Source organism: Gamsiella multidivaricata (assembly GCF_025024155.1).
Source record: "Gamsiella multidivaricata strain RSA 2152 chromosome Unknown BC939scaffold_78, whole genome shotgun sequence".
Classification (NCBI taxonomy): Eukaryota; Fungi; Mortierellomycota; class Mortierellomycetes; order Mortierellales; family Mortierellaceae; genus Gamsiella; species Gamsiella multidivaricata.
This window is the reverse complement of record NW_026251786.1, coordinates 54,570-75,442: the sequence shown is the minus strand read 5'-3', so window position 1 is coordinate 75,442 and position 20,873 is coordinate 54,570. Positions and strand designations below refer to the sequence as shown.

At 48.5% G+C, this 20,873-nt stretch overlaps 8 protein-coding genes across 8 annotated transcripts; 6 read left to right on the top strand and 2 right to left on the bottom strand.

The window, feature by feature from the left end:
* The first annotated feature begins 15 nt into the window (after positions 1–15).
* BC939DRAFT_463677 (uncharacterized protein) lies at positions 16–1,360 on the top strand. The gene is made up of 3 exons (XM_051557267.1): positions 16–404; positions 520–653; positions 750–1,360. The coding sequence occupies exons 1-3, from the start codon at positions 275–277 to the stop codon at positions 1,308–1,310; spliced, it is 825 nt and encodes a 274-aa protein (XP_051408241.1). The 5' UTR covers positions 16–274; the 3' UTR covers positions 1,311–1,360.
* On the bottom strand, positions 1,361–2,520 carry BC939DRAFT_463674 (uncharacterized protein). The gene has a single exon (XM_051557266.1). It carries the CDS (start codon positions 2,157–2,159, stop codon positions 1,392–1,394), a length of 768 nt encoding a protein of 255 aa, XP_051408240.1. The 5' UTR covers positions 2,160–2,520; the 3' UTR covers positions 1,361–1,391.
* Positions 2,521–2,562: 42 nt separating this feature from the next.
* On the top strand, positions 2,563–4,907 carry BC939DRAFT_298373 (uncharacterized protein). The gene is made up of 4 exons (XM_051551357.1): positions 2,563–2,768; positions 2,865–3,610; positions 3,738–4,696; positions 4,783–4,907. The coding sequence occupies exons 1-3, from the start codon at positions 2,742–2,744 to the stop codon at positions 4,612–4,614; spliced, it is 1,650 nt and encodes a 549-aa protein (XP_051408239.1). The 5' UTR covers positions 2,563–2,741; the 3' UTR covers positions 4,615–4,696; positions 4,783–4,907.
* Positions 4,908–5,131: 224 nt separating this feature from the next.
* Positions 5,132–6,722, top strand: BC939DRAFT_506728 (uncharacterized protein; the record flags this gene model as incomplete). The annotated part of the gene is made up of 5 exons (XM_051560816.1): positions 5,132–5,324; positions 5,435–5,462; positions 5,551–5,812; positions 6,207–6,484; positions 6,548–6,722. 5 exons carry the CDS (start codon positions 5,132–5,134, stop codon positions 6,720–6,722), a joined length of 936 nt encoding a protein of 311 aa, XP_051408238.1.
* A 925-nt stretch (positions 6,723–7,647) lies between these two features.
* Positions 7,648–9,327, top strand: BC939DRAFT_532158 (clathrin light chain-domain-containing protein). The gene is made up of 4 exons (XM_051561645.1): positions 7,648–8,275; positions 8,392–8,510; positions 8,603–8,755; positions 8,845–9,327. The coding sequence occupies exons 1-4, from the start codon at positions 7,916–7,918 to the stop codon at positions 9,035–9,037; spliced, it is 825 nt and encodes a 274-aa protein (XP_051408237.1). The 5' UTR covers positions 7,648–7,915; the 3' UTR covers positions 9,038–9,327.
* A 6,149-nt stretch (positions 9,328–15,476) lies between these two features.
* Positions 15,477–17,642, top strand: BC939DRAFT_298323 (uncharacterized protein). Its single transcript, XM_051551356.1, has 3 exons — positions 15,477–15,589; positions 15,688–15,806; positions 15,908–17,642. Exons 2-3 carry the CDS (start codon positions 15,773–15,775, stop codon positions 17,575–17,577), a joined length of 1,704 nt encoding a protein of 567 aa, XP_051408236.1. The 5' UTR covers positions 15,477–15,589; positions 15,688–15,772; the 3' UTR covers positions 17,578–17,642.
* Positions 17,643–17,816: 174 nt separating this feature from the next.
* On the bottom strand, positions 17,817–19,865 carry BC939DRAFT_463664 (peptidase M24, structural domain-containing protein). The gene is made up of 6 exons (XM_051557265.1): positions 19,782–19,865; positions 19,547–19,637; positions 19,361–19,449; positions 19,113–19,258; positions 18,454–18,969; positions 17,817–18,355 (listed from the first exon to the last, which is right to left on the bottom strand). The coding sequence occupies exons 1-6, from the start codon at positions 19,797–19,799 to the stop codon at positions 18,025–18,027; spliced, it is 1,191 nt and encodes a 396-aa protein (XP_051408235.1). The 5' UTR covers positions 19,800–19,865; the 3' UTR covers positions 17,817–18,024.
* Positions 19,866–20,225: 360 nt separating this feature from the next.
* Positions 20,226–20,792, top strand: BC939DRAFT_506724 (uncharacterized protein; the record flags this gene model as incomplete). The annotated part of the gene is made up of 2 exons (XM_051560815.1): positions 20,226–20,299; positions 20,408–20,792. The coding sequence occupies 2 exons, from the start codon at positions 20,226–20,228 to the stop codon at positions 20,790–20,792; spliced, it is 459 nt and encodes a 152-aa protein (XP_051408234.1).
* Between the last annotated feature and the right edge of the window lie 81 nt (positions 20,793–20,873).

Here is a 20,873-nt window from a genome sequence, read left to right as displayed (position 1 = left end):
CTCTATTGGACAGGCACAGAGGCCAAAAAAGGGTTCATAACTGATTATCACGCACGCACACACTTACACATGCGCGCGTATTCCTGGACAACAACAACGACAAACGCTTCACCATCCTCATCACGCTTCACCATCCAACACGACTCCACCCAGGCTCGAATCTCCTGTCATACACACACACACACACACACTTTGCATTCTCATACATTCTGTATACTCACGCCTAAGTCCAATCATTACATCCTTTACATTCCAATTAGTTCACCTCGTTCTAATGACCGTCATTGCCACCCTCTGTCTCAAGAGCACAGGCCAGACCCTACAGCTTGCCCAGGATACTACACTATTCATCGGCCGCGGGTCCTTTGCGGGTGTCACCTCGACTCACATCAGCCGCAAACAAGGTCAGTGTGACATAGAGAACCTAAACCAAACCTGGGTTCCTTCTATTTGCTTTCATCTAACACTCACAACTCTTATCCATACTATCATCCTCATCTTCCTGCTACCTTGATCTAGTTCAAGTCATCTCAAAAGCAGACGTGGTCACTGTCACTCGACTTGGCATCAACCGTTCAATGCTCGACGGTAAAGAACTCCCAAAGGACACGCCAGTGCCGCTCCACAGCGACAACATCCTCACCCTGCTAGAGGCAAGTAGTCCAAGGAAGGCGCGTCGCTTCTTTTTTTATTTATTTAGCCGTTTTGTTCATTGATATTTTGCAAAACCTATCGTCGCATTCAACTAGCACGAGTATCCGATTGCCATTCAAATACTGCTAGCTGAACCATTCTCAAAAGACATCAAGGACATGGAAGAGCATACCAACAACACAAATCATAAGCGGCCACTGGAACAACAAGAGCCAGAATTCATAAGCACAAAAGCACTGAAGACGGGCCCTGTCAGTTTTATCCGCAATAATCCTCCCCTTGCATACAACTCACATCATCAACAGCATCTTCGGATAGTCAGTTGCCCGCGCTCTACTGACAGATCTGATGCGGTAACTGCTGCTGTGAAGGATGAAGCCAATTTGAGTGTTATTTCAATTCATTCGCGTCAAGGATCGGACCCCCTGGAACATGAAGACAATATGTCTGAGGCTACATCCGATTCCGAGAACTACGATGCAGTCCAGGACCAGCACAGCAGTAGCGACATATCCGCTGAATCCAGCATCATATGCTCCGATCTCTCCGACCTAAATGGTGCCGAGGACGTGAAGGAAGCTGAAGAGGTTAATTGCCTCAGCATTGGTGGTGACTACCATCCCAGCTTTGAGAAAACTGCTCTTCAGTTGGACTAACCAGCATCAACACGGAGCTCACATTTCATACTTGCTAATAAAGTATAGCAATTTCTCCATCAAAATAAACGTGGTGAGTATTTATTGCAGCTTCGTCATCTTCGCAGTTGCGTCTACTGTTGAACGAGAGCACTTCATCAGCCGTTCCTCACGATGTGCACAGAACAACATGAGCGCAGATCCGGGTGACAGAATGACTGAGAGCGCGAGGAACAGAGCCGCGCTCCGTACACTCCTCGTATCTGAAAGGATCCACATAAAACTGCCGCAGACTGCACCGAAAAAGTCCCAGAGCAGAAAATATGCGGATGCGTAGTAAATATGATCGACGCGGAACTGGTGGGAGAACGAAAGAAGGATATGCTTGATAGGAGTTGAGCCATTCCAGAAGGCGATCAAGGCGGCCAAATGCAAGCCTGCATTCAATCCAGCCATCATTAAGAACAAGGTGCGAACAATCTGTCGCGCCTTTTCATCCTGCCGAGCCGTATCCTGCGCGGAAAGCGGTGCTGAGACGACGGCCCTCTCTAACAGCCATGTCAGAGGCGTGTATAGAAACCAGAGAGATATGTGCAGCGCTACATTCACGGCCGTATTTCGAGGCAACGAAGAGAGGCCTTCGCCCACAACGGACGGTCCTGAAGCAAGATAAAAGATCAGTGAAACCAGGTTCAGCACATGAGTAACCAGGATGGAGTACACCCGAGGCAAGGGTATAGAGCTTGCACCGGCAGTGGATTCTAGCCTAGGCCAGGCCATAATCATCAGAGGAACAAACAGTAGCGGCAGATAAATTTCGACGCCGGTTGCATAGGAAAAGAGGGCAGTGAATGGCATGCAGGCAAGCATGGTCCAATGGTTCCCCACGCGACTGCCCTCGACTATTTCCAGCAGGGTGATCGGGCCAAGAAAGGCCACGAGCAATTGAACCACAAGGCGTCCATAATCTGTCCGCGAAGAGTCGACGAAGTAAGGTACGAGGATTCAGACGAGACGATCGAGGCCCGGGATCGGGAGGAGTTGGTCTTCCGCGGCGAGGGTAGGGACGAGACACTTATCGGTACGAGGCTGGATATACGAAGGCGTACTCTGCAGAAGGGTAATAAACACTGCGAGCCCTGTCAAGGCGGACAGTACGCCAAGACTTGTCTGGGCAACACCTATCGAGCGAAACATCCGGGTGCCTAATTCGGTGAATGGGGATGAGATTGAAGGTGGAGTGATGAGATGGCTTTTCAGAGCGTGTCGGACCCTTTTCGCCACCAATTTTGACACACGTAGAAGTCGAAGTCAACAGAAAACAAATATTTTTTTAAAGAACATCGCTTTATCTCCTCCCCTATCTCTCCTCTCCCTCTCCCTCTCCCTTTCCCTCTCCATCAACTCGCACACGTACACAAACACATTCCTACGAACGTGCATTGCGTTGCCATGGCAAAGTCAAAGAAAGGCAAAAATGTAAATGTCGAAACCACTTGTAGATCTGCCACTCTCGCCTCTTCCTGTGTACGCCAGCCAATGGCCCTAACTAACAGTGATGTTATTCTTTAATAGAAAGCTAAGCAGAACGGAGAATCATCACATCCCTCAGTATCTCAAAATGCTCCCAGTGGATCAGCTATGATAAAATCGGCATCCATAGATAGTGCCCCTTCAAGTCATGCATCCAGTTCTTCAATGTCAGGACCGTCTTCATCGCTCGACGACATGGCTTTGGAGCTGTTCGCCGCTAAGGACGCCCATTCAGAGGTGGAGCAGCTGCGGAAACAAGTGGTGCATTTGCAGAAGGAGATCGAATTTAAGGACGTTATCATCGCAAAGCTTGTGGCGGGCAACGAGATACAAACGAGACCCAGCACAGCATTGATCCCAGGCTCCTCCGACATTACATCAAAGCCCGCACCTGCCGACACAGTCGTTCGTATCATCACCCCGAATGATGGAGCACTCCATTGCAGCATCTGTGTCGATTACTTTTCGTCTCCATTCACGGTTGAGTGCGGCCACACCTTTTGTTACACCTGCCTTCGTTCATGGCTCCAGATCCAAAAGTCGTGCCCATCCTGCCGGACAAAACTCTTGCGACAACCGACATTATCGTTCAATATTCAGGAGCAGGTTCACTCATCCATCGCAAGGCTTCCCGATCTCGAAAGGAAGCTGGCACAAGAGAAACTGGAGGCGGACGAAAATAGCTTTAAGAAGATTCAGAGCAAAGGGGACCTCTGGCAAGGCATTTTCAGACCCCTCGGACTTGAAGGCTTGAACGGAACCATTGTCGACAATGACGATGGAGTAAGGTATGTGTTCAGCCTCTTGCGAACACTTTTAGTACCCTATTTCTCTTATTGTACGTTGATTGAGATAATAACATATTCGACCTTTTTTTTCATCTTTGACTTTGGTTTCGGTTTTGGTTTGTCGTAGACGATGTGTATCGTGTGGGTGGGAAGTCAGGAACGGAATATGTGTCAACTGCAGTAATCTCTTTAGTGATGTGGAGGACTCCGACACTAGTCAGGACAATACTGATCTAGACTCGGAACCAGATGCATATGATTCTCATGACTCCTTTATTAATGACGATGAAGTTGACAACGAGGACAGGAGCGAGATCGATCCGGACGAGAACGACCTGCAATTTTCAGGAAACGACTCTGGTTCTGGCAGTGACAGTGGCGACCACCAAGGAGGACGTAGGCGAACACGATCAAGATCAGACTATGGAATCAATCGGTCTCGACTTCAAAGAACGCGCGGACCAACTTTCCATATACTTGACGACAGCGATGAAAGCGGTAGCTCGGAAGACAGCGGAACGCCTGAGAACAACAGCAATTCGGACAACGAAGGCAGCGATAACGAACAAGGAAATGAAAATGAGGTTCACTCTAATACGGACGATGTAGTGAGTCTCGATAGCTACAATCAAGATTCCGACCAGGAGGAAGAGGTGAAGAGCATCAGTCGCTCGAATGGTCGCCGTCCGCAGGCTAGACGGGCCATCTTGATACCCGATGATACTGATAGCGAGGATGATGAGGATGATGATAAGAATAACAGCAAAAGCGACAGCGACGGTAGTAGTAAAAGTGATAGCAACGACAGTAGCATCGGTGTCAAGCGCGCTCGACAGCAAGCAACAATCGGATCGTCGGCTTCTAAGGGCCGTGACCCAAAGCGTACCATCTCACTGAGTGATTCGGATGAAGTGGACTCGGCTTCGGACTCAGATTTTTTTACGGCTTCCACACGTAGAACCAAGAAGCTTCGTGGCGGCAACATGGAGGATCTGTTCAAATAGCGGATGGCTCTAATGAATAAAGATTTTGGGCTCCAACAAAAAACTTGAACAGCATAAAGCGGTGAATGGAATGCAACGCAAGGTATATATATTTCTTTTGTCGCCATTACCGAGGATCACCACCTGCTTCAAACATGTTCATTCCCACCTCATCATATACCCATCTAGAAAGATGCCTGTCGAGTGTTGAGAGTGCACCGTCGCCAATGATGCGCAATTTATATCCGGTCGCTCCCCACATTTTATTATTACTCCGTGTTCTCTACCCCTCAGTCTAATCGCCAATTCAGCTCGTCATAGTCTGATCGCCATGGATCCAACCAAGCTGCCCCATCTTGGCCTCTAAGCCCAGCACCACCTTGATCCAGTCTCCGTTTGTAAGGAAGCGGAATTCGAATAAGGTTCCGATAATACAATGTTGAATAGATCCTTATTCCTCTTTTTCTCTTTTTCTCGCCTTGTGTCTCATTTCGTCTCACTCCCCTTCAACACACTCTCCGGCACCAAACTCCCTCCAATGTCACTGGTGTTCATAACATACGGTCTTTCCATCACAACCATCGTCCTCTTTGACCTTGGCGCGTTATATCTTGCCTACCGCTCTCAAAGGGTTAAGAAGGACCCTACAGAGTCCTTCTTAACAGCCCGTCGCTCGGTGCCTGAGCACACACCATCGCCTGGTCCTTCTATGCCTTTGGTGTTGGCGCCTGGTATGTCTAATAGACATCCTCAATGTTGCTCGCTTGCTACTCGCATCTCCAAAATCTCCTCATCTTGCTGACAATGGACTGTTTGTATACATACATGTCTGCTGCCATAGGATCATCTTCTCCATGCCTGCATATATCGTATCCGCAGTCATTGTCGGTCCAGCTGCCTACTCGATCTCTCGTGATCCTCCCATCTTTTTGGTGGTCCCTGGGCGATTTTGTTCAGTGGAGATTCGACACTACACTATCCTCACGATCATTGTTACTCTGGTCATGCTTTTGGACATGTTATCGCCCTCTGTGTGGAGTACACTTCGATCGGCAACTTGCTTGATAAGGTCATCGGTGGCTCTCAGATGCCTATCGTTATCGTGGTCTCTGTTGTCAGCTCCGTGTACACCGCGGCTGGTGGCCTTTACGTCTCTATTCTGACTGATGTCGCACAAGGAGCCTTTGGTGTTGCTCCCTTGTTGATCATGGTTATCTACGTAGCTGTCACCTAACGTTCTAACAACTTGCCTACGCCTTTGCCCGAGATGCTTGGACCCAATTATTGGGAATGGGCTGCATGCGACGCCATGCCCATCTCCATGACCTGCGCCACTATCTTTTCCGAGGACCCTTAGTAAAGGATTTGGGCATCCGCAGACGAGAGGGCTCTGAAGCGTGGTTCGATTTGGGGTGCTCTGGGCCTTGTGGTTGTCTGCTTCATGTATGACTTTGGTGGATTCTTGGATTTGCTTGGTGCAGGCAAGACTTCGGCCCCATCTGGATTGTTGTTCTCGCTGCACTGTCGGTCGTCGCCACGAATGAATGATGCGTTGATTCACTCCAGAACGCTATTGTAGACACCATTGTTCCCCGCTTTTTCCGTGGAAAAAGTGTCTGATACCCCGTACCCTTGTCTTCTTGATCAACGTTCCGATCGTGATTGTCTCGCTCAAGGATTACAATATTGTCATCCTCTTTCTGATCGGATATCTAGTCTGCACCAGCTGCGCTATTCCGCTCCTGTTAGGATTGATTACTCAACTCGAGAGAATCGCTACTGGATGGTCGATGGTATCGGGAATTGTCACCGGATTCCTTTCGATTGTCGTCTTTGACTACCTCAAGAAGAGAAATATGCCGGATTGTTTGCATTACACCTTTGCCGAGCCGTAAGATTGGCGGTCATTCGTGCTCCCGTGAGTCTTTTCCACCATTGGCGTCTTCCTTGCGAGTTCTGTCGAGATGGGAATTCGCAAGGCCTTTGGGCTGGCGTATCCTATACCGTTGGCCCTTCCACCCGAGGCTGCGGGATCTGAGCATGGCAAGGAAGGCCCTGGATCTAGAGCCACATTACTCCAGGATGTAGAGTATGCAACGGAGAAGTCTTTCACATACGAAAGAAAGTGAGGTGGCCGGAAGCAGTGGGATTTAATGGGAAAGGTAGCCCCTGTCTTTGACTGGCCATTCTCCTTCGAGCTGTTGCGTGCACGTTTTTCTTATTGTTCTATTGGCTGTCTGCCCCAATCGAGGTACCGTGACCATATTCCATGCGGCCTTTACATTTAATTACTTTCCCAAAATTTTTATTCTTACTACTCTTTCGCTCGATGGCTCAGCGGATGATCCGCGTTGGGGGCGCCTGGATGAACCGCGCAAAGATTATACCCTAACTACCAGATAAGGATAATGCCTGCGATGAGAAAAAATGCACTTATCATCTGCGGGGACCAGCACATACTCAGCCTTGTACCTTTTGTTTGCGGTTGACCAGCCGACTTCTCGAAGTTCAATCAATGGCGCGTTCTATTCGTTGTATATGGTGCGCTCTATTTGTTGTATATGCCACGTCTGTTCTAGGTCCCGTGGACCCTCAGCTATCATTATTCTTAATAAACTATCATTACAGGCAAAGCAAGGAGTGTATTGATCCTTGCAAGCCATATTGCATGATTGCGCCAGTCGACATAATAAACCGGCGTCTTCGCAGAACATTTTACTTGAGAAACTCTGTCTTTTTTGAACAGTACAATCTCAGCTTGGCCGGCCCGACTTTCGAAGCGCTTTTGTCTTTTGCTAGACACTTAAAATTTGGTGGCAAAATTTTGGTATATTGGTTTTTTTGACACAGGTTTGGAACGAATTGTAAGGATCTTTCAGGCCCCAGAAACCATAGTAAACCGGGTCCCTGGCCAAAACAACAGCACCATACCTAAGGAACCCGATGTCTGCGAATCGTCTGGTGAGCTCAGTTTGGCCGAATGAGCAAACTGATCTGCCCTTCCATGGTGACGTCACAATAGCGGGGAGGGGTCCCTGGTTCCCCACTGCTTCTCCATCATCTCATCCCAACTCCATCTTCCATTCAATTTATACCATCACATCCTCTTTGTCGTAAGTCTGTCTGCCTTAATCTTGCGCTGCACTACGCTGCACATTGTTGCCCATCTTCTCTCCAATCTACCCATCCTTCATCCTAAGAGGCGACCTCCCTTGCTTACACGCACGCGTTCAGACGTACGGCTTGTCAGCGACAACATCTTTCTGACGTCCTATTTCTGTTTCCTTCACCTCTTCCAGCAGACGCACAATTGTATTACATCATGGACGATTTTTCTTTTGACGCACCCTCCTCCAAAAAGACTGACTTTGGGTCGGATGACCCGACGGCGGACTTCCTCGCTCGCGAGCAAGCCGTGTTGGGAGGCGACGCTGACTTCCTCGCTGGTCTTTCATCAGGATCTGGCGTAGCCTCTCCTTCCAATAATATCGACGGTGACTTCGAATCCAACTTCCCAAGCTTCGCAGAGCACGAGGCATCGCTCACCAGCCCTCCTGTTAGTGGAAAGGCAGTCGACCCCTCGGCACCCTCAGTCTCTGTCGCTGCCGATGACGACGAGTTCGGCGCGTTCCATACCGATTTTCCTGCGATCGAGACTACGGACTCAGTCCCTGTCAGTCAGGTAGAATTCATTCGCCATTTTGCACGTCTCAGAATTCGATTGATTGATATTCATGAGCAGGAAGTGGAGGATTTTTGTACCCAACCGCACATCATCTTTGCACTCGTCACGAATAGACCTTTGCAGCCAGTATTCCTATTCAAGCGACGGGCGTCAGCAGCGGGTTCCAAAGCCCTAGCCCATCGATGACGCGCGTGCCTCAGTTCAAGCCCCCAGAGGTCCCCGAAGTCGTCAGGTGTGTATCTCTTCCCTACGGTGCTGTTTCTCATTTGTACCACGTTTCACCAACTCGCTATTATTTTATCTCCTCTATCTGTAATGCCGTAGGGAGTGGCGTGAGAAGCAGGCAGCAATTGTTGCAGAGAAGGACGAGAGATCAGAGGCAAAGCAACAGGAGACCATTGGAGCTGCACACGAAGCAATTGACCGTTTCTACGAAGACTATAATCAAAAAAAGGCCAAGTCGATCACAGAGAACAGGTAGTGCGGCGAGCTAGAGGTCCTTCATTAAGTCTACTCTCAGTATTCGTTAATAATCGCGCTTCTTGTCTTACATCAATGTTTTATAGAGACAAGGAAGCTGAATTTTTGGCCAAGAGGGACGACGTGTCTTCAGGAACTCAATGGGAGCGCATCAACCGTCACTTGGACAGCAGCCCTGCTGCTGTCGCCGCAGCACTGAAGGCTGGTCGTCGCGACACCAGCAGGATGAGGGAGCTCTTGAGAGATCTTGAGAAGGATCCCAATGCCCCTGGAAAATAAGCAGGAAACACGAATGAGCAGGATCCAATATCACGTTTACACCTATTTTGGACCGCGTCAATTCCACAGCTGCTTTGATACACAATGTCTCATAAATAAAGCACCTAACAATCGTGGACGAGGCTATGGATCGTAATGAGTGACCAAGGCGATATTATGAATAAAGTCTGTCGTCACCATCGACAACCTGCTGAGTCATAGGGATGTAGGCGGGTATCGTATTTGCTCGCATCTCCTAATCTCTGGCCCACGTGTAAAGCGTTCTTCCTTCTAGGATTAGGACTATGTCCATAAGATGACCGGTCTTGATGATATCGCCAAAGGTAAAATGGCCAAGGAAGGTATTGCGGTACTCTGGCGTACCGCTCTCAAGATCGTCTGTGAAGTGGGCGAAGTCTTGGAAATTTGCATGAAGCCGGCCAGATTGACCAAGGATTCAAAAATGCCCATGATGAATGGTACAAACATGAAGCCGTGGAATACAGCGAAGCCATCTTTATATGATGACGCTCAACCCTAGCGGGTATTCTCCATTCAAGAAGATGACAGGGCCATGGCCATAAGAGATAAAAGGTTGTTGTAGTAGACGTGATCGACTGACGAGTTGTTGATGGCGGCCAGGGACTTTTTGATGACAATGAGATCGTAGTCGAAGATACCACGCCGAAGAAGACTTGTAATTGCGACAACTTGATCTCCGAGGTAAGTTCGGTATAGAATCCACAGAAGACAATAAAGCAGGCGCCAAGGACGAGGTTTGAGAAGAGTTGACTAAGCAGATTGCAATTGATGTGGTGCTGGTTAGGACCGCCAAAAAAAAAAAAAAAAAAAAAAAAAAAATTGAAGAGACAAAGCACTTGAGTAACTGAGAGTACTTAAAGCTCCCATATTTGTCCGTACCTGATAAAATAAAGCGTTGACGTAGACAAGGCATAGTGTGTTGTTACTGTCAGCAAGACCAGTACCTTGGGACATCCCTCTGAATCACTGGCATCTTGAGAATGCCCATATAATCAGTTGCTTTTAGAGCATGGTACCAGAGTGTTAGCCAGAACATTTCAAACGTGTCCAATGCTCACTGTCATGCTCCCGAGGCAATAATGGGACAATGTGCGGTTAGCGCCTGGTTTGCTTATATCATCGAAGCTGCTGAATATATCAATGCTGGAGAGTGAGGTTGCCAGGAAGCTGATGTACCTTGTTACAGCTGACTATCGGTAAGTTGGGGAACATGTAGAACCTGACCACCAGTATGACGGCCTGGCGTTCATTGAGGATTAGCGAGCTTGGGATAGTTATCCTGGGAGTAGGGCATGAGCGTACGACGGGTAGGAGCGCAATGGACTAAGCTTGTTCTGTCCATGAGGACAACGAGAGTTACTTTACGCGAGGTTACTCTATTTGCGACAGAAAAACAAACCGACGCCGACGGCAATCACACTAGTAACATCAGCAACAGAGATTTATGGAAGTCATTCTAACATGGGCAAAGTTGCTGCGGAAATTGTGTGTTCATGCTTTGCTCCACATCGTTTTCTAGCTTGTTTTTCACTCGGAACAGTGCTGTCAGTTGTAAGGATTGACCCCCTTCAGGCTCACTGTATCACTTCCAATAGAAAACATACGATTAAATAACTAGTATAAGTAACTGATGGAGCGCTAGTTAGCTTCTACAGCCGCCGGATAAAGCGAGTAAGTAGGTGTGGGAAGGTAAGGTAGTCTTAGGTTACACAAAAGAACGGTTTTCATATCGTACTATGGACCCATGCATAGCCCCGGTGTAATGATACTGTGGAGCGATGAGGAAATCCGTACGACTGTGACACAGGGTCCTGGGCTAAGCGCGTTCGCGTCAGCTGCTATGCTATAATCGCAGGAATGCACGCTTTAGCCTGCAGCTGCGTCTATCTTTGCTTGTCTTTGCTCTCAAATGAAGAATTATCGGTACACCCTTTTTTTTGTACATCGTAGCCACATTGCACCAATTCAACCCTAGTCCTGCACCTAGATTAAGTACAGATGTGCTTCAAGTATGAAGTGGTTTGCATTGTAGATGTTTGGATCTAATGCACCAAAGGTAAGATTGCACTGCTCAGGCGTTCAAGGACGTGTCAGAATCTACAGTGATTGGTATAGAATATATCCTAGGGACCAAACCCAAATCACATGCCTACAACCACACCCTACATCATATCGATGTCCAGAATACTGGAATACAAGGATACTCCAGGCAGCAGGATATCTGCCTTAGATCATTATTGTCTAGAACCATCATTGGTCCTGCAAGTGTAGTTACATTTTATGTAATGCAATCAATCCGCGATACGACACTGTCATTAAAAATGATTGCAGCCCACGAAGGCCTCTGCAGTCAACATATATGCTATGAAGAAGTACACGCTATGATCTGTCGACTTATCGCAGAACCGGACAGTTAAATGGTTGGGGTACCTGGATCAGTGACCCCGTCGTCGTTCACCATGTCTCGAATTTGTTCGCCAACCTTTGCATAATCTATCCCACAGAGACGTCCACATGTTCCATTTTTTTCCGCTATGTATCATGAGGCCCCCAAACCTTAGAACCCATCTTGCTTTACCCGAAGTGGGACATATGCATGGAGCTCTCCAAAATTGATCCCTATTACGTCTTGACGCGCGGCAATGATTTCTTCGTCGCAATGCACAGAGATACTGCTCCATTTTTTTAAGAATCGCTGCATGACTGAAAGTGTAAGACGAATACAAAAGAGGGGGATCACTTCCGTCATCGCGCTTTGCAGTGGCAATGTATCATCTTTGTGGCATGTGGCCTGTGCAGATCTGCACCATGTTTTTGCCTTGTATTGGATAAGACGACTCCGCTTAACCATAGTGGTCTAAGGTTTCTGATGTTAAATTAACGATGGAAAGTTCTTAAGACTGGTGCTGAGGCGTTTCATAGCCGGTCTCCTTGGTTCTTGTCCGTGTTGGTATTCTTCCTTTTTTATTATAGTACTGCATGCGGTGAAAATACTACCAGATCCAGCAAATATAATTGACAGATTGATGGACAAGTTTCCGCGCCCATGAGAATTGGATATCACCACCATCAGCGGGATAGTCTGCTTCCTACATCGTGCTGCTCCCTAAGCTGCGGCTTCGTTTCTCGTAAAACGCGTTTATGTATCTTCTTGTTGCTAGACGAGATAGCTTGGTGTGATTGCTTTTACGTATATAGTGAATAAGCCCTTCTTGCCTGTGTTACTGCCACCGTCACAGTATGTTGCTTTCATCCCGCATATTTCAAACAATGATTTGGGCGCCAGAGAGGCAAGTGGCCCCTCCTCCCTCCCCAACGACTTTTCTAAATTGCTGGCGCCGTACTTTTACGTCTCGGGCTAATTGATTGCCAGGCACTAATTCCCTTATTTTTGTCTATTCCATGCTTCCCCGCTTCAGAACTTGAGCTTGATTACGTTGAATGACGGAACACCTCACACGATCTTCCAATTCGTCCTGTCCACCTCACTTCCTGCAGACGACGAAGTATGAGTTTATAATGCAAGGAAATTGGTCAAGGGCAAAAGGGCCACATCCGATAGACGTCGTTGAGAAAGAAGGAAAAAAAATGCTGTTGCTCTGATTACTACTTTCCTTGGCATGCTTGTGCTTCTTCCCTTTGCAAGAATGGTATCGATGGCGTTTGCGAGTGTGTATGCGGGTAGCCCGGTTGACGCTATTCCGAGTGAGATGTGAGGCGGATTTCAATTACACATGCCTCAGTTGGATTCTATTCAATCCAAGTCATTTGGCCATAGGATGGATGGGGATTGTCAGTGTTATAGAAGCTCAAGATGGATAATCATGGAGGGAGGGGTTTTTGGCCACCGATCGACGGCAGTGTGCGATGCTTGAGAGAGGGGATATGCATGAGTGTATTGTTTACTGTGTATTGTTGTGTATTGTGTGTTGTGTATTGTGCATTGTGTATTATGTGTTGTGCATTGCCTTGCATATTGTATGTTGCATACTAGGCATGTGTGGTGTCCCTTGTGTTCAATATGCATAGATGATTGTGTAGTCTATGTCTCTAGTGTGGATGGAGGGAAAGGAGGGGACGTCGCTGTCGTACTAGGTGTACCACATTGCTTTGCAGAAAGGGCAGGGCAGAGAGAGAGCTGTCCGTCTCCCTGACGGATGGATATAGTGTTGGTCGTCTTTCTTTCGCGCGTCAACTGGGTTTGCTATAAAACCCTCCCTCTTCTGCCGCCTTTCTACTCCCCCTCCCTCTCTCACCATTTTTTTATACATGTATAGCTTTACTCGCTTTCTATCTCCAGCCCTCATCATCCTCTCTATATAAACATACATACACAAGCGGACCTGTGCTTCCTTTCCCTGCATTCCATTCCCAATTGTCATATACGCTCAGCCCCAATACGGCCATCCTTAACCATCCACTTTAAGTATCCTTCTCTCGCCACCGCCCTCATTCGCCTGCCCTCTGTGCCCTCATCCTCATCTAAACAGATCTATCCGTCGGACAGTATTTCACTTCCCACCAAATCTAATACTCCTCCTCCTCTTTCTCTTCCTTCCCTCTCCTTCCCCTCCTCCCCCCTTTTTTTCTTTCCCTACACATCCCACATCCGCCCATCTGCCTTCGTCTCTCACCACATCGCGTCAGGTATTTTTTAGGTTTCAATCTACATCCCCCCTGCCGCACCTCCTTTTTGGTGTTCTGTTTCTTTCTGTTCTGGCATATCATGATTCTACCTCCATATCTTCTAATCTTTCAGTCCTTTCCGTTCTTCTTCCACCACCCTCCTACCGCGCTGTTGCCTCATTCCTCCCCACAGCAGTCCCATCAACATCATGCTCCCCTCATCGCCCTCAAACAGTGTGCTCAACCGCTATACCGCCCAGCAATACGAGAGCGATGTTGATAGGGATCCTTCGGCTTCTAGTTCGGCCTCGACTCCAGTCTCTCCAGCAGTCTCAATCGCCACTACTCATCAGCTGACATACCCATACCACTTGCATACACAAACCTCTAACCACTACCAGAGTACCAGCAACAACACCAGTAGCGGTAGCGCGCCCTATCTGAGTCCTCTGAGCGCACACCATCCCGCCGTTCCTCAGGTTCGATCTCCACTAGCCATGGGCTTCAGTACCCACGGAAACATCAGTGCTGTCGCGTTCAATACACGATCTACCTACAACAACCGGCTCCGTAATCGCAGAAACTCCTTTCAGCAGAGCCCTGTCGCTTTCTCTCCCACTTTGACTCATAATAGCCCAAGTGGTGCAAGTCAGGTCGGCCTGCATGCTCCTGCCAACAACATCCATCCTCATCAATCGAGGTCCAGCTATCTCTGGCCAGGGGCAGCATCATCCAGTGTCGCCACGGGAGGCAACCGCAATCGATGCCTTAGTACGGGTAGCATCGACAGCAATGCCAGCTCTGTGGGCCTGAGCCATCTGACTCCGGCTCTGGCTGCCATGAGCGTCCAGCACCGACAGATATCGCCCGCCAGTTCTCCGTACCAGTCGTACAGCAATTCTCCGCAGCAAAGTGGCCTCCAAAACCATTATCAGCAACAGCAGATGTCGTCTTCGGAGTCTGCGTACCCGTACCACAGTCCCTTCTCGAGTCCCATGCCCACATCTCAAGTCCCCGCGTCTGCTAGTCTTAACCTGACTACTGCAAACATTGCCACCAACATCTGTGGATCAATGCCGCCCATTCAGTCTACATCAGACTTCATGTACCACTCTTCTTCGTACGGCTCGACTCCACCGATTCAATCTTACAGCGGTGTCGCTCGCTATGCAGCTAACTCTGTACTCCCTTTGGGACCCTCGCTTTACTCTGAGCAAGACAGCAACAAGATGACGCAAGCGCAGTTCGAGTCGTCAATGACCTTGCCAACGACAGAAACAGGAGGAGTACACGCCTTTGCCTACGAAGATCAGTATCAGCCAGCCCATGGACAGTACTACAGCCAACAGTCGCAGCAGGGCCTTGGTATCTTGGTTTCAGGGGGCATGGCCCGGGACATGTCCTCAACGCCTGAGGACGACAGCGCTAACGAAGGAAGGCAACAGGATCAGCAGGATCAACAGGACCAGCATCAGCAATCCGGTATGAAGCGCAGTACTTCCGTTTCAGGAGCTCCTCAGAATGCTGACGACATTCACGCGGTTATTGGCAAGGATGGAAAGACGCTTGTGTATATCTGCCCAAAGTGCGATCTAAGTAAAGGTAAGCATCGGCAAATCACAGCACGCATAAACGAATAGTTGCTTTCGAAACACTTTGTGTAGGAGGACAGTAGTGGTGGTGGTGGTGGCGGTATCACACATACAAACAAAAGACGTATGCACAGACCAGGTCGTCTCCCTAATTTGACCGAGGAGGCTGTGCTGAAACGAACAAGGTTTCTCTGTGACACCTCATGGAAACCCAATCTAACTTAACGCGCACTTACTGATCTTTTATTCAAGTTGTAGAGTTCACCACGAAGTCAAATCTCAAGCGCCATCTAGAGAATAAGAACATCCACAAGTATGTTCTGGGAAAGAAAAAGTGACATGCTCCTTTTTTTTTTTGCATGCCTCTAATATATTATTTCTTTCTCTCTTTGAACTTCATCTCTCCATCAGCACCCCATACGAGCGCAGGCGCGACCAGAAGCGCTGGCAGGGTCATGAAAAGAAGCAGGTCAGCCGCGATGAGACAACTTTACGCATGCGCAAGTGGAGAAACTGCAATCCGGAAAAGAGTAAGAACAGCTTCGTGGACCATATTAGAACATTCACCGCATTAAACTCCGTTTTCTAATCCTTGCACGCCTTTCGCGTCATATATCATTCTCCTTTTTAGATCGCTTCAACGACATGCGTTGCCGCGTATACAGAAATGCTAGGAAGATTTATGGAGATGCATACTCTGAGGCCAAGGAAGAGTACATCAGATCCGAGATCGAGCGGCGTAAGCAAAACATGATCATCCGCAACAGTCGTCGCACAGAATGGGCCGGTCAGCCAGCCAGCAGCAGTGGTTCTACGGCAGATCCATCCACTTCCACTTCCCCCTCTGCTTCACCAGTCTCCTCCACTACTCTTGGAGGTGTCGGCTTCCAAATGCCAGAGTCTGCTTTCATGTTTACCAGTTCATACGGGACTAATTCATCCTTAGCAGCCTCTCAGCAGATCCCTGCTTACGGCGCCACTGATGTTTTATTAAAGGCACAGGATTCCTCAAAACCCGAGAAGCAGAAGCCCGATGAGTCTAAGTTTCTCCAGGACCTTAAGGAAAACCGACTGCCCCCTCGACGTCGCTCGCGTTCAGCGATGCACAGCACCATGAACAACTCTAGTAGCCAGGCTATTGACGCCAGCCGCTCTACCACAAGCGGCGTCCCCACAGACACTGCCAGTTCTCTCGCTTTTGAGGCTCGAGGTTATGATACCTTCGGACCTTGGGCTTCGTACGCGGATAACATCACAGATTCATTTGATTATACATCCTCTGGTTCTCAACAGCCGGCATTTCGACGTGTTCAGAAGCAACGCTCTGCAACTGATAATCCCGAATTTGGAAGTACAGGCGCTTTCGGAAGCTTTACAGATGTCATGGGTGAGGGATCGTACCAGGGCAGCTACATGGACTCGAGCCAGCAGCTGCAGATGCTCGAGCACAAGTACAACTCTAGTTCGCTTGGTCAAAGCCTGTTCTTCAATAAGAACGATGTTCAGAAGCAATCGCAGCAGCAGCACGACCAAGAGAGCCTCGATTCGGTGGTTGAAGCGATGGAAATCAGCCAAGCCGTTGTAGGCACCACGACCTCTGTCGGCGGATTGTATGGAGATCGCGATGCCTCTGCTTGGCTGACACCGTCTGCGACCTACAACGCTCACAATCTCGCGGATCCAGTCCAGTCCGAGCACGAATCGAGGGGGTTCCCTTTCCCCGTCATTCGAGATCGTAAAGAACTTGCTCGTGCCGCCGGTATCCGTTTAGAAATCCCAAACCAGCATCAACTGAAAGCGCATCACTGGATCAACGCCATCAGTGATACCGGCTCTGGCGCGAATGGAGATGATATGGTCGGAGGCTCGGCCACTTCGCAAGAGTCTTCGGGACTGAGCCACCAGGGGCATTCACCATCAGAAAGTTCGCCCTTGTCGGCAGCCCTGCTATCACCATTGCGCGGCGCCCGTTATTCTACTCAGAGCGACGATAACAGTAACAGGAACAGGGATGTAAATGCGGAAAACGAGGAGGACAGCGGCGACGCGGAGAGGAGCAACAGCCAGTACAGCAGTCATGTTGCCAACACCGTGGGAATTGCCAAAACGAAGGGTTCCAATCTAGATATCTTCAGCATGCACTCTGTTCCGATGCCGCTCTATAGCCAGAGTCTTGGCTCCTCAGAAAGCGGATTTTTCACCACAGACGCATCTTCCCTGGGCGAGACGAATTATTTTGCCAATTACCAAGGCGTGGCGAGACGCCATAGCACTGCCATGGCTAATCTTTCGTCGCTGTAACTTTTTTCTTCTTCTTATCATTCTTCACTTTTTGTGTGTACATTATTTGTAAGATACTCTATTATCTAATATATTGTTAATGATTCTTGTTGAAGACTGCATTGTAGACAAATGAATGAATGAATAGTTGCTATTGGCTATGCGAAAAAAAGAGAGCACAGCAGAAAGGAGCAGGCTGTTCTGCGCACAAGGCTAAATCAAATACACATGCGGTTCGCACCTCTACGCTCTCCAAGGATGTATGCACGTTTCTTTGAACACTCTTTTTTTTTCTTGTAAGAGTAGCAGGAGTCTGGTATCTCGTTCGTTCTTAGAAGGATTTATTCTGGATATTTATGTAGAGTAGGTCTATCGGATCGTTGATGTTAGATTACAATGCAATGCTGGATGACAAAAGGAAAGAAAAGAGGGCGCAACTAGAGAATAAAGGGAGATAAACATGAGAGATTACATGTCCACCTCCATTCCTGCAGCTGGTGCAGCGATCTCTGTTGCCCCAATACCTGCCAAAGCCTTGCCGCCCTTGACGACCTTGACACTCTCGGATGCCATAATTTTTGCAATGTTGGAATCCTCGGGAATGGTATAGGCCGAGTGCACAAAGGGCAAAGGAAGAGGGGGTGTGATACGAGTCGTGCCATTAGCGGTGATCAGGACGGTCATCTTGAACTGTGCAACCCTGTCAGACGCGCGAGTATAGTAAACGGGATAGGGCATCAAAAGGTTGTGAGAGGCCAGTTCGCTGACGCCCAAACGATGGCGCTTATCTTCCAGTGCGCTATATATCAGAACCATAAAACCCCATACAGCTGTGGTTAGAACATAGCAATATCACAGCCGTCGACATCTGCTGATCCGTATCAAAAGAACCCTTACCGTGTTGTGAAAGGAAAGACTCCGAACTTTGTGCCGATCTCATTGAATGCTGCGCGTGCAGACTTGAGCTTCAGATTGTAGTTTTGGTGAACGTTACGGGCATAAATCGTGGGTCTGCTCGCGCCTTCCCGGCAGGTGCCGTCGCCGGAACTGATAAGGATATTGAGGGTGTAGGCTTCATTTGCGACAAAGACAAAGTCCTGCACAGGGCGGTTCTCCTCGTCCGGTACATTCAGAATCAACTTTTCCGTTGAAATCACGTAGCGCTTAATCTCAGTGGAGGCCGTTCCTGTCACGGGACTGCAGTTGAACAGTGCGGCGGCCTCTGCGATCGCCTCCTGAACCTGAACGTTGCTATTACCAGTCTTCATCAACCGCAAGGCAGCTTCGGCAGCAAAATAGGCGGCGCAGACTACATCCGCAGCAAGCCCCTCCACTGGCATGCTGGGATTGGAGTTCAGCACGACGGTGTGGCCGTTTGTGGCAATATAACCATCAATATGAGCGCCCAATTCACTAGGATCCAAAGAATAATTAAAACGAGAAAAATAGTTCAGGCAGTCAGTCGTCAAAGTATCAAGCAGTGTTCTCGAAATGCTAACGATTGAGCACTATAATATGCTAAATCCAGTGTTCATGCAGCCTGCAAGTAGACCTACATCTTGACAACATCTCCGTTGTGGAGAACAACATCGTCGCCAGCGTCTCCGGTCGGGGAATAATATTCAACACAGTCATTGACCGAAATCATGGTGGGGAATGCAATTCCCTTCTCGACACTGTTCTTGTTATAGACCTTGGACGTCTATTGTGTTGTATACGTTTGAATGTTAGCGTTCGGTATGAACATCGACTCATTTTAATGGAGCACTTTGCTCGCACAAAAACGAAAGAGTGAAGAACCTACATAGGAGAGAATGATTTCATCGCCATAAGCACAGAGCTCGCTTACGCGAACTCCATCGACTACGCGAGCGACAACCTTGGTCAGGGCATCTGGATTGAAAGTTACCTGGTTTGTTAGTATCTGTCGGTCTTAGACTTGGCATGAATATAATGACTAATTGGAGCCCTGCTCTGACGGAATGTGTACCTTGAGCGATATCTGCTGCCAGACGATACTTGGCAATGACTGTGGGGTCAGACAGATTGTTGTCAATGTCTGACTTTTGGGCGTAGAGCTCCTGTTGGTATGCAGACAAGTCGGTTCAGCAGAAACATTGTTAGGGACTATTTGGTTGCTAATCAATTGATATGTCATTGCTGTTCTCAAGCGCTCAGTGTTTGAACCAGCACATTTCGCTGAACATTAGCTGCTGGAAGCTTACAATCTGATCCTGGTCCATGGCGATGAAGGGTGTTGACGGTGAGGAGGTGATGAGAGGAATAGCCAGCGAGAGGAAAGTACAAAGTGTCAAGCACTTTTTTTTTTTTTTTTTTTTTGTGGCTTCAGCTATGTTTGGTTATCTCTCAAGTGCAGTCATTTTACACGTGAGAAGCCAGTGCCACTGTGAGAAACACATTCAGGACTCAGCTCCACCTCCATCAACCACCATCCCCCAGGGAAACATCTGCACTTTCTCCACAGCGCGTCATACTTAAAGAATCCGACACCATTGTCGCTACAGCCAACTCAATTCAACTCAACTCAACTCAGCTCAACTCAACTCAACTCAGCTCAGCTCAACTCAGCTCGACTCGACTCAATTCAATAACCATCCTCGTCCACAATCTTCATGTACTGCATTCGCGCTTTTCTGCCTCTGTTGCTCATGCCCTTTCCAAGCACTGCGCCGTATTTTGTGATACTCTATTACATATCGCTCTATCGACACCATCGTCCATGGTACGACTGAGTAATATTCTTTTTTTCCCCTCGATCTTTATTAGCGAAATGTTCATGCTTATGGCTATCTACATTCAAATGCTTGCTGTATTCTTTTCATAAACGTAGCGTATACTGCGTCTTCACAGTCATCTTCCTGTTCTCAACAACGTGCTACTGGGGCGCGGACCGATGCTGGATCGACCTGAACCACTTTCACATCTTTGACCCGATACGGCACCCGGACGGATCGCCGACCTCGACATTTGGCCTGCAGCTACCAGCCTTCATGACCACACTTGACGATTATTTAGAGGCCTTGTTGCGCATTCTCGGAGGCGGCCAGCCTCTTGCCCGCGTCATTCGGTCAGGGTCCGATTTTGCAGCCTTTGCAAAGACGTCAGGGGCCGCATCTCAGGCCTCGCTCTCTCCTGTCACAGACGCCGTTGCTGCCGTCCTGTCTGCAGCAGCAGCTACAGGCCACGCAGGTACAGCCGCTGTCGCCGGACCATAGATATGGACCCCTTTACATAATAAATATGGGTCTGCATCGAATCGCGCCCAAGGTGTGTACGTTGTGTTCCCAAACAATTTG

Bases quoted from the DNA above. Each gene is read 5' to 3' on its own strand.
- BC939DRAFT_532158 (XM_051561645.1), top strand. From the start codon at position 7,916: ATGGACGATTTTTCTTTTGACGCACCCTCCTCCAAAAAGACTGACTTT. The intron at 8,511-8,602 runs GTGTGTATCTCT...GTAATGCCGTAG, and splicing joins GAGGTCCCCGAAGTCGTCAG to GGAGTGGCGTGAGAAGCAGG. The intron at 8,756-8,844 runs GTAGTGCGGCGA...AATGTTTTATAG, and splicing joins AAGTCGATCACAGAGAACAG to AGACAAGGAAGCTGAATTTT.
- BC939DRAFT_463664 (XM_051557265.1), bottom strand. The intron at 19,450-19,546 runs GTACACATTCCG...CTTTCAATCCAG, and splicing joins GGCAGCAGATATCGCTCAAG to ATGCCCTGACCAAGGTTGTC. The intron at 18,970-19,112 runs GTAGGTCTACTT...TTTGGATCCTAG, and splicing joins AACGGAGATGTTGTCAAGAT to TGAATTGGGCGCTCATATTG.
- BC939DRAFT_298373 (XM_051551357.1), top strand. From the start codon at position 2,742: ATGGCAAAGTCAAAGAAAGGCAAAAAT. The intron at 2,769-2,864 runs GTAAATGTCGAA...ATTCTTTAATAG, and splicing joins AGTCAAAGAAAGGCAAAAAT to AAAGCTAAGCAGAACGGAGA. The intron at 3,611-3,737 runs GTATGTGTTCAG...GGTTTGTCGTAG, and splicing joins GACAATGACGATGGAGTAAG to ACGATGTGTATCGTGTGGGT.
- BC939DRAFT_463674 (XM_051557266.1), bottom strand. From the start codon at position 2,159: ATGCTTGCCTGCATGCCATTCACTGCCCTCTTTTCCTATGCAACCGGC.
- BC939DRAFT_298323 (XM_051551356.1), top strand. From the start codon at position 15,773: ATGCGCAAGTGGAGAAACTGCAATCCGGAAAAGA. The intron at 15,807-15,907 runs GTAAGAACAGCT...TCTCCTTTTTAG, and splicing joins AAACTGCAATCCGGAAAAGA to ATCGCTTCAACGACATGCGT.
- BC939DRAFT_463677 (XM_051557267.1), top strand. From the start codon at position 275: ATGACCGTCATTGCCACCCTCTGTCTCAAGAGCACAGGCCAGACCCTA. The intron at 405-519 runs GTCAGTGTGACA...ACCTTGATCTAG, and splicing joins TCACATCAGCCGCAAACAAG to TTCAAGTCATCTCAAAAGCA. The intron at 654-749 runs GCAAGTAGTCCA...GCATTCAACTAG, and splicing joins ACATCCTCACCCTGCTAGAG to CACGAGTATCCGATTGCCAT.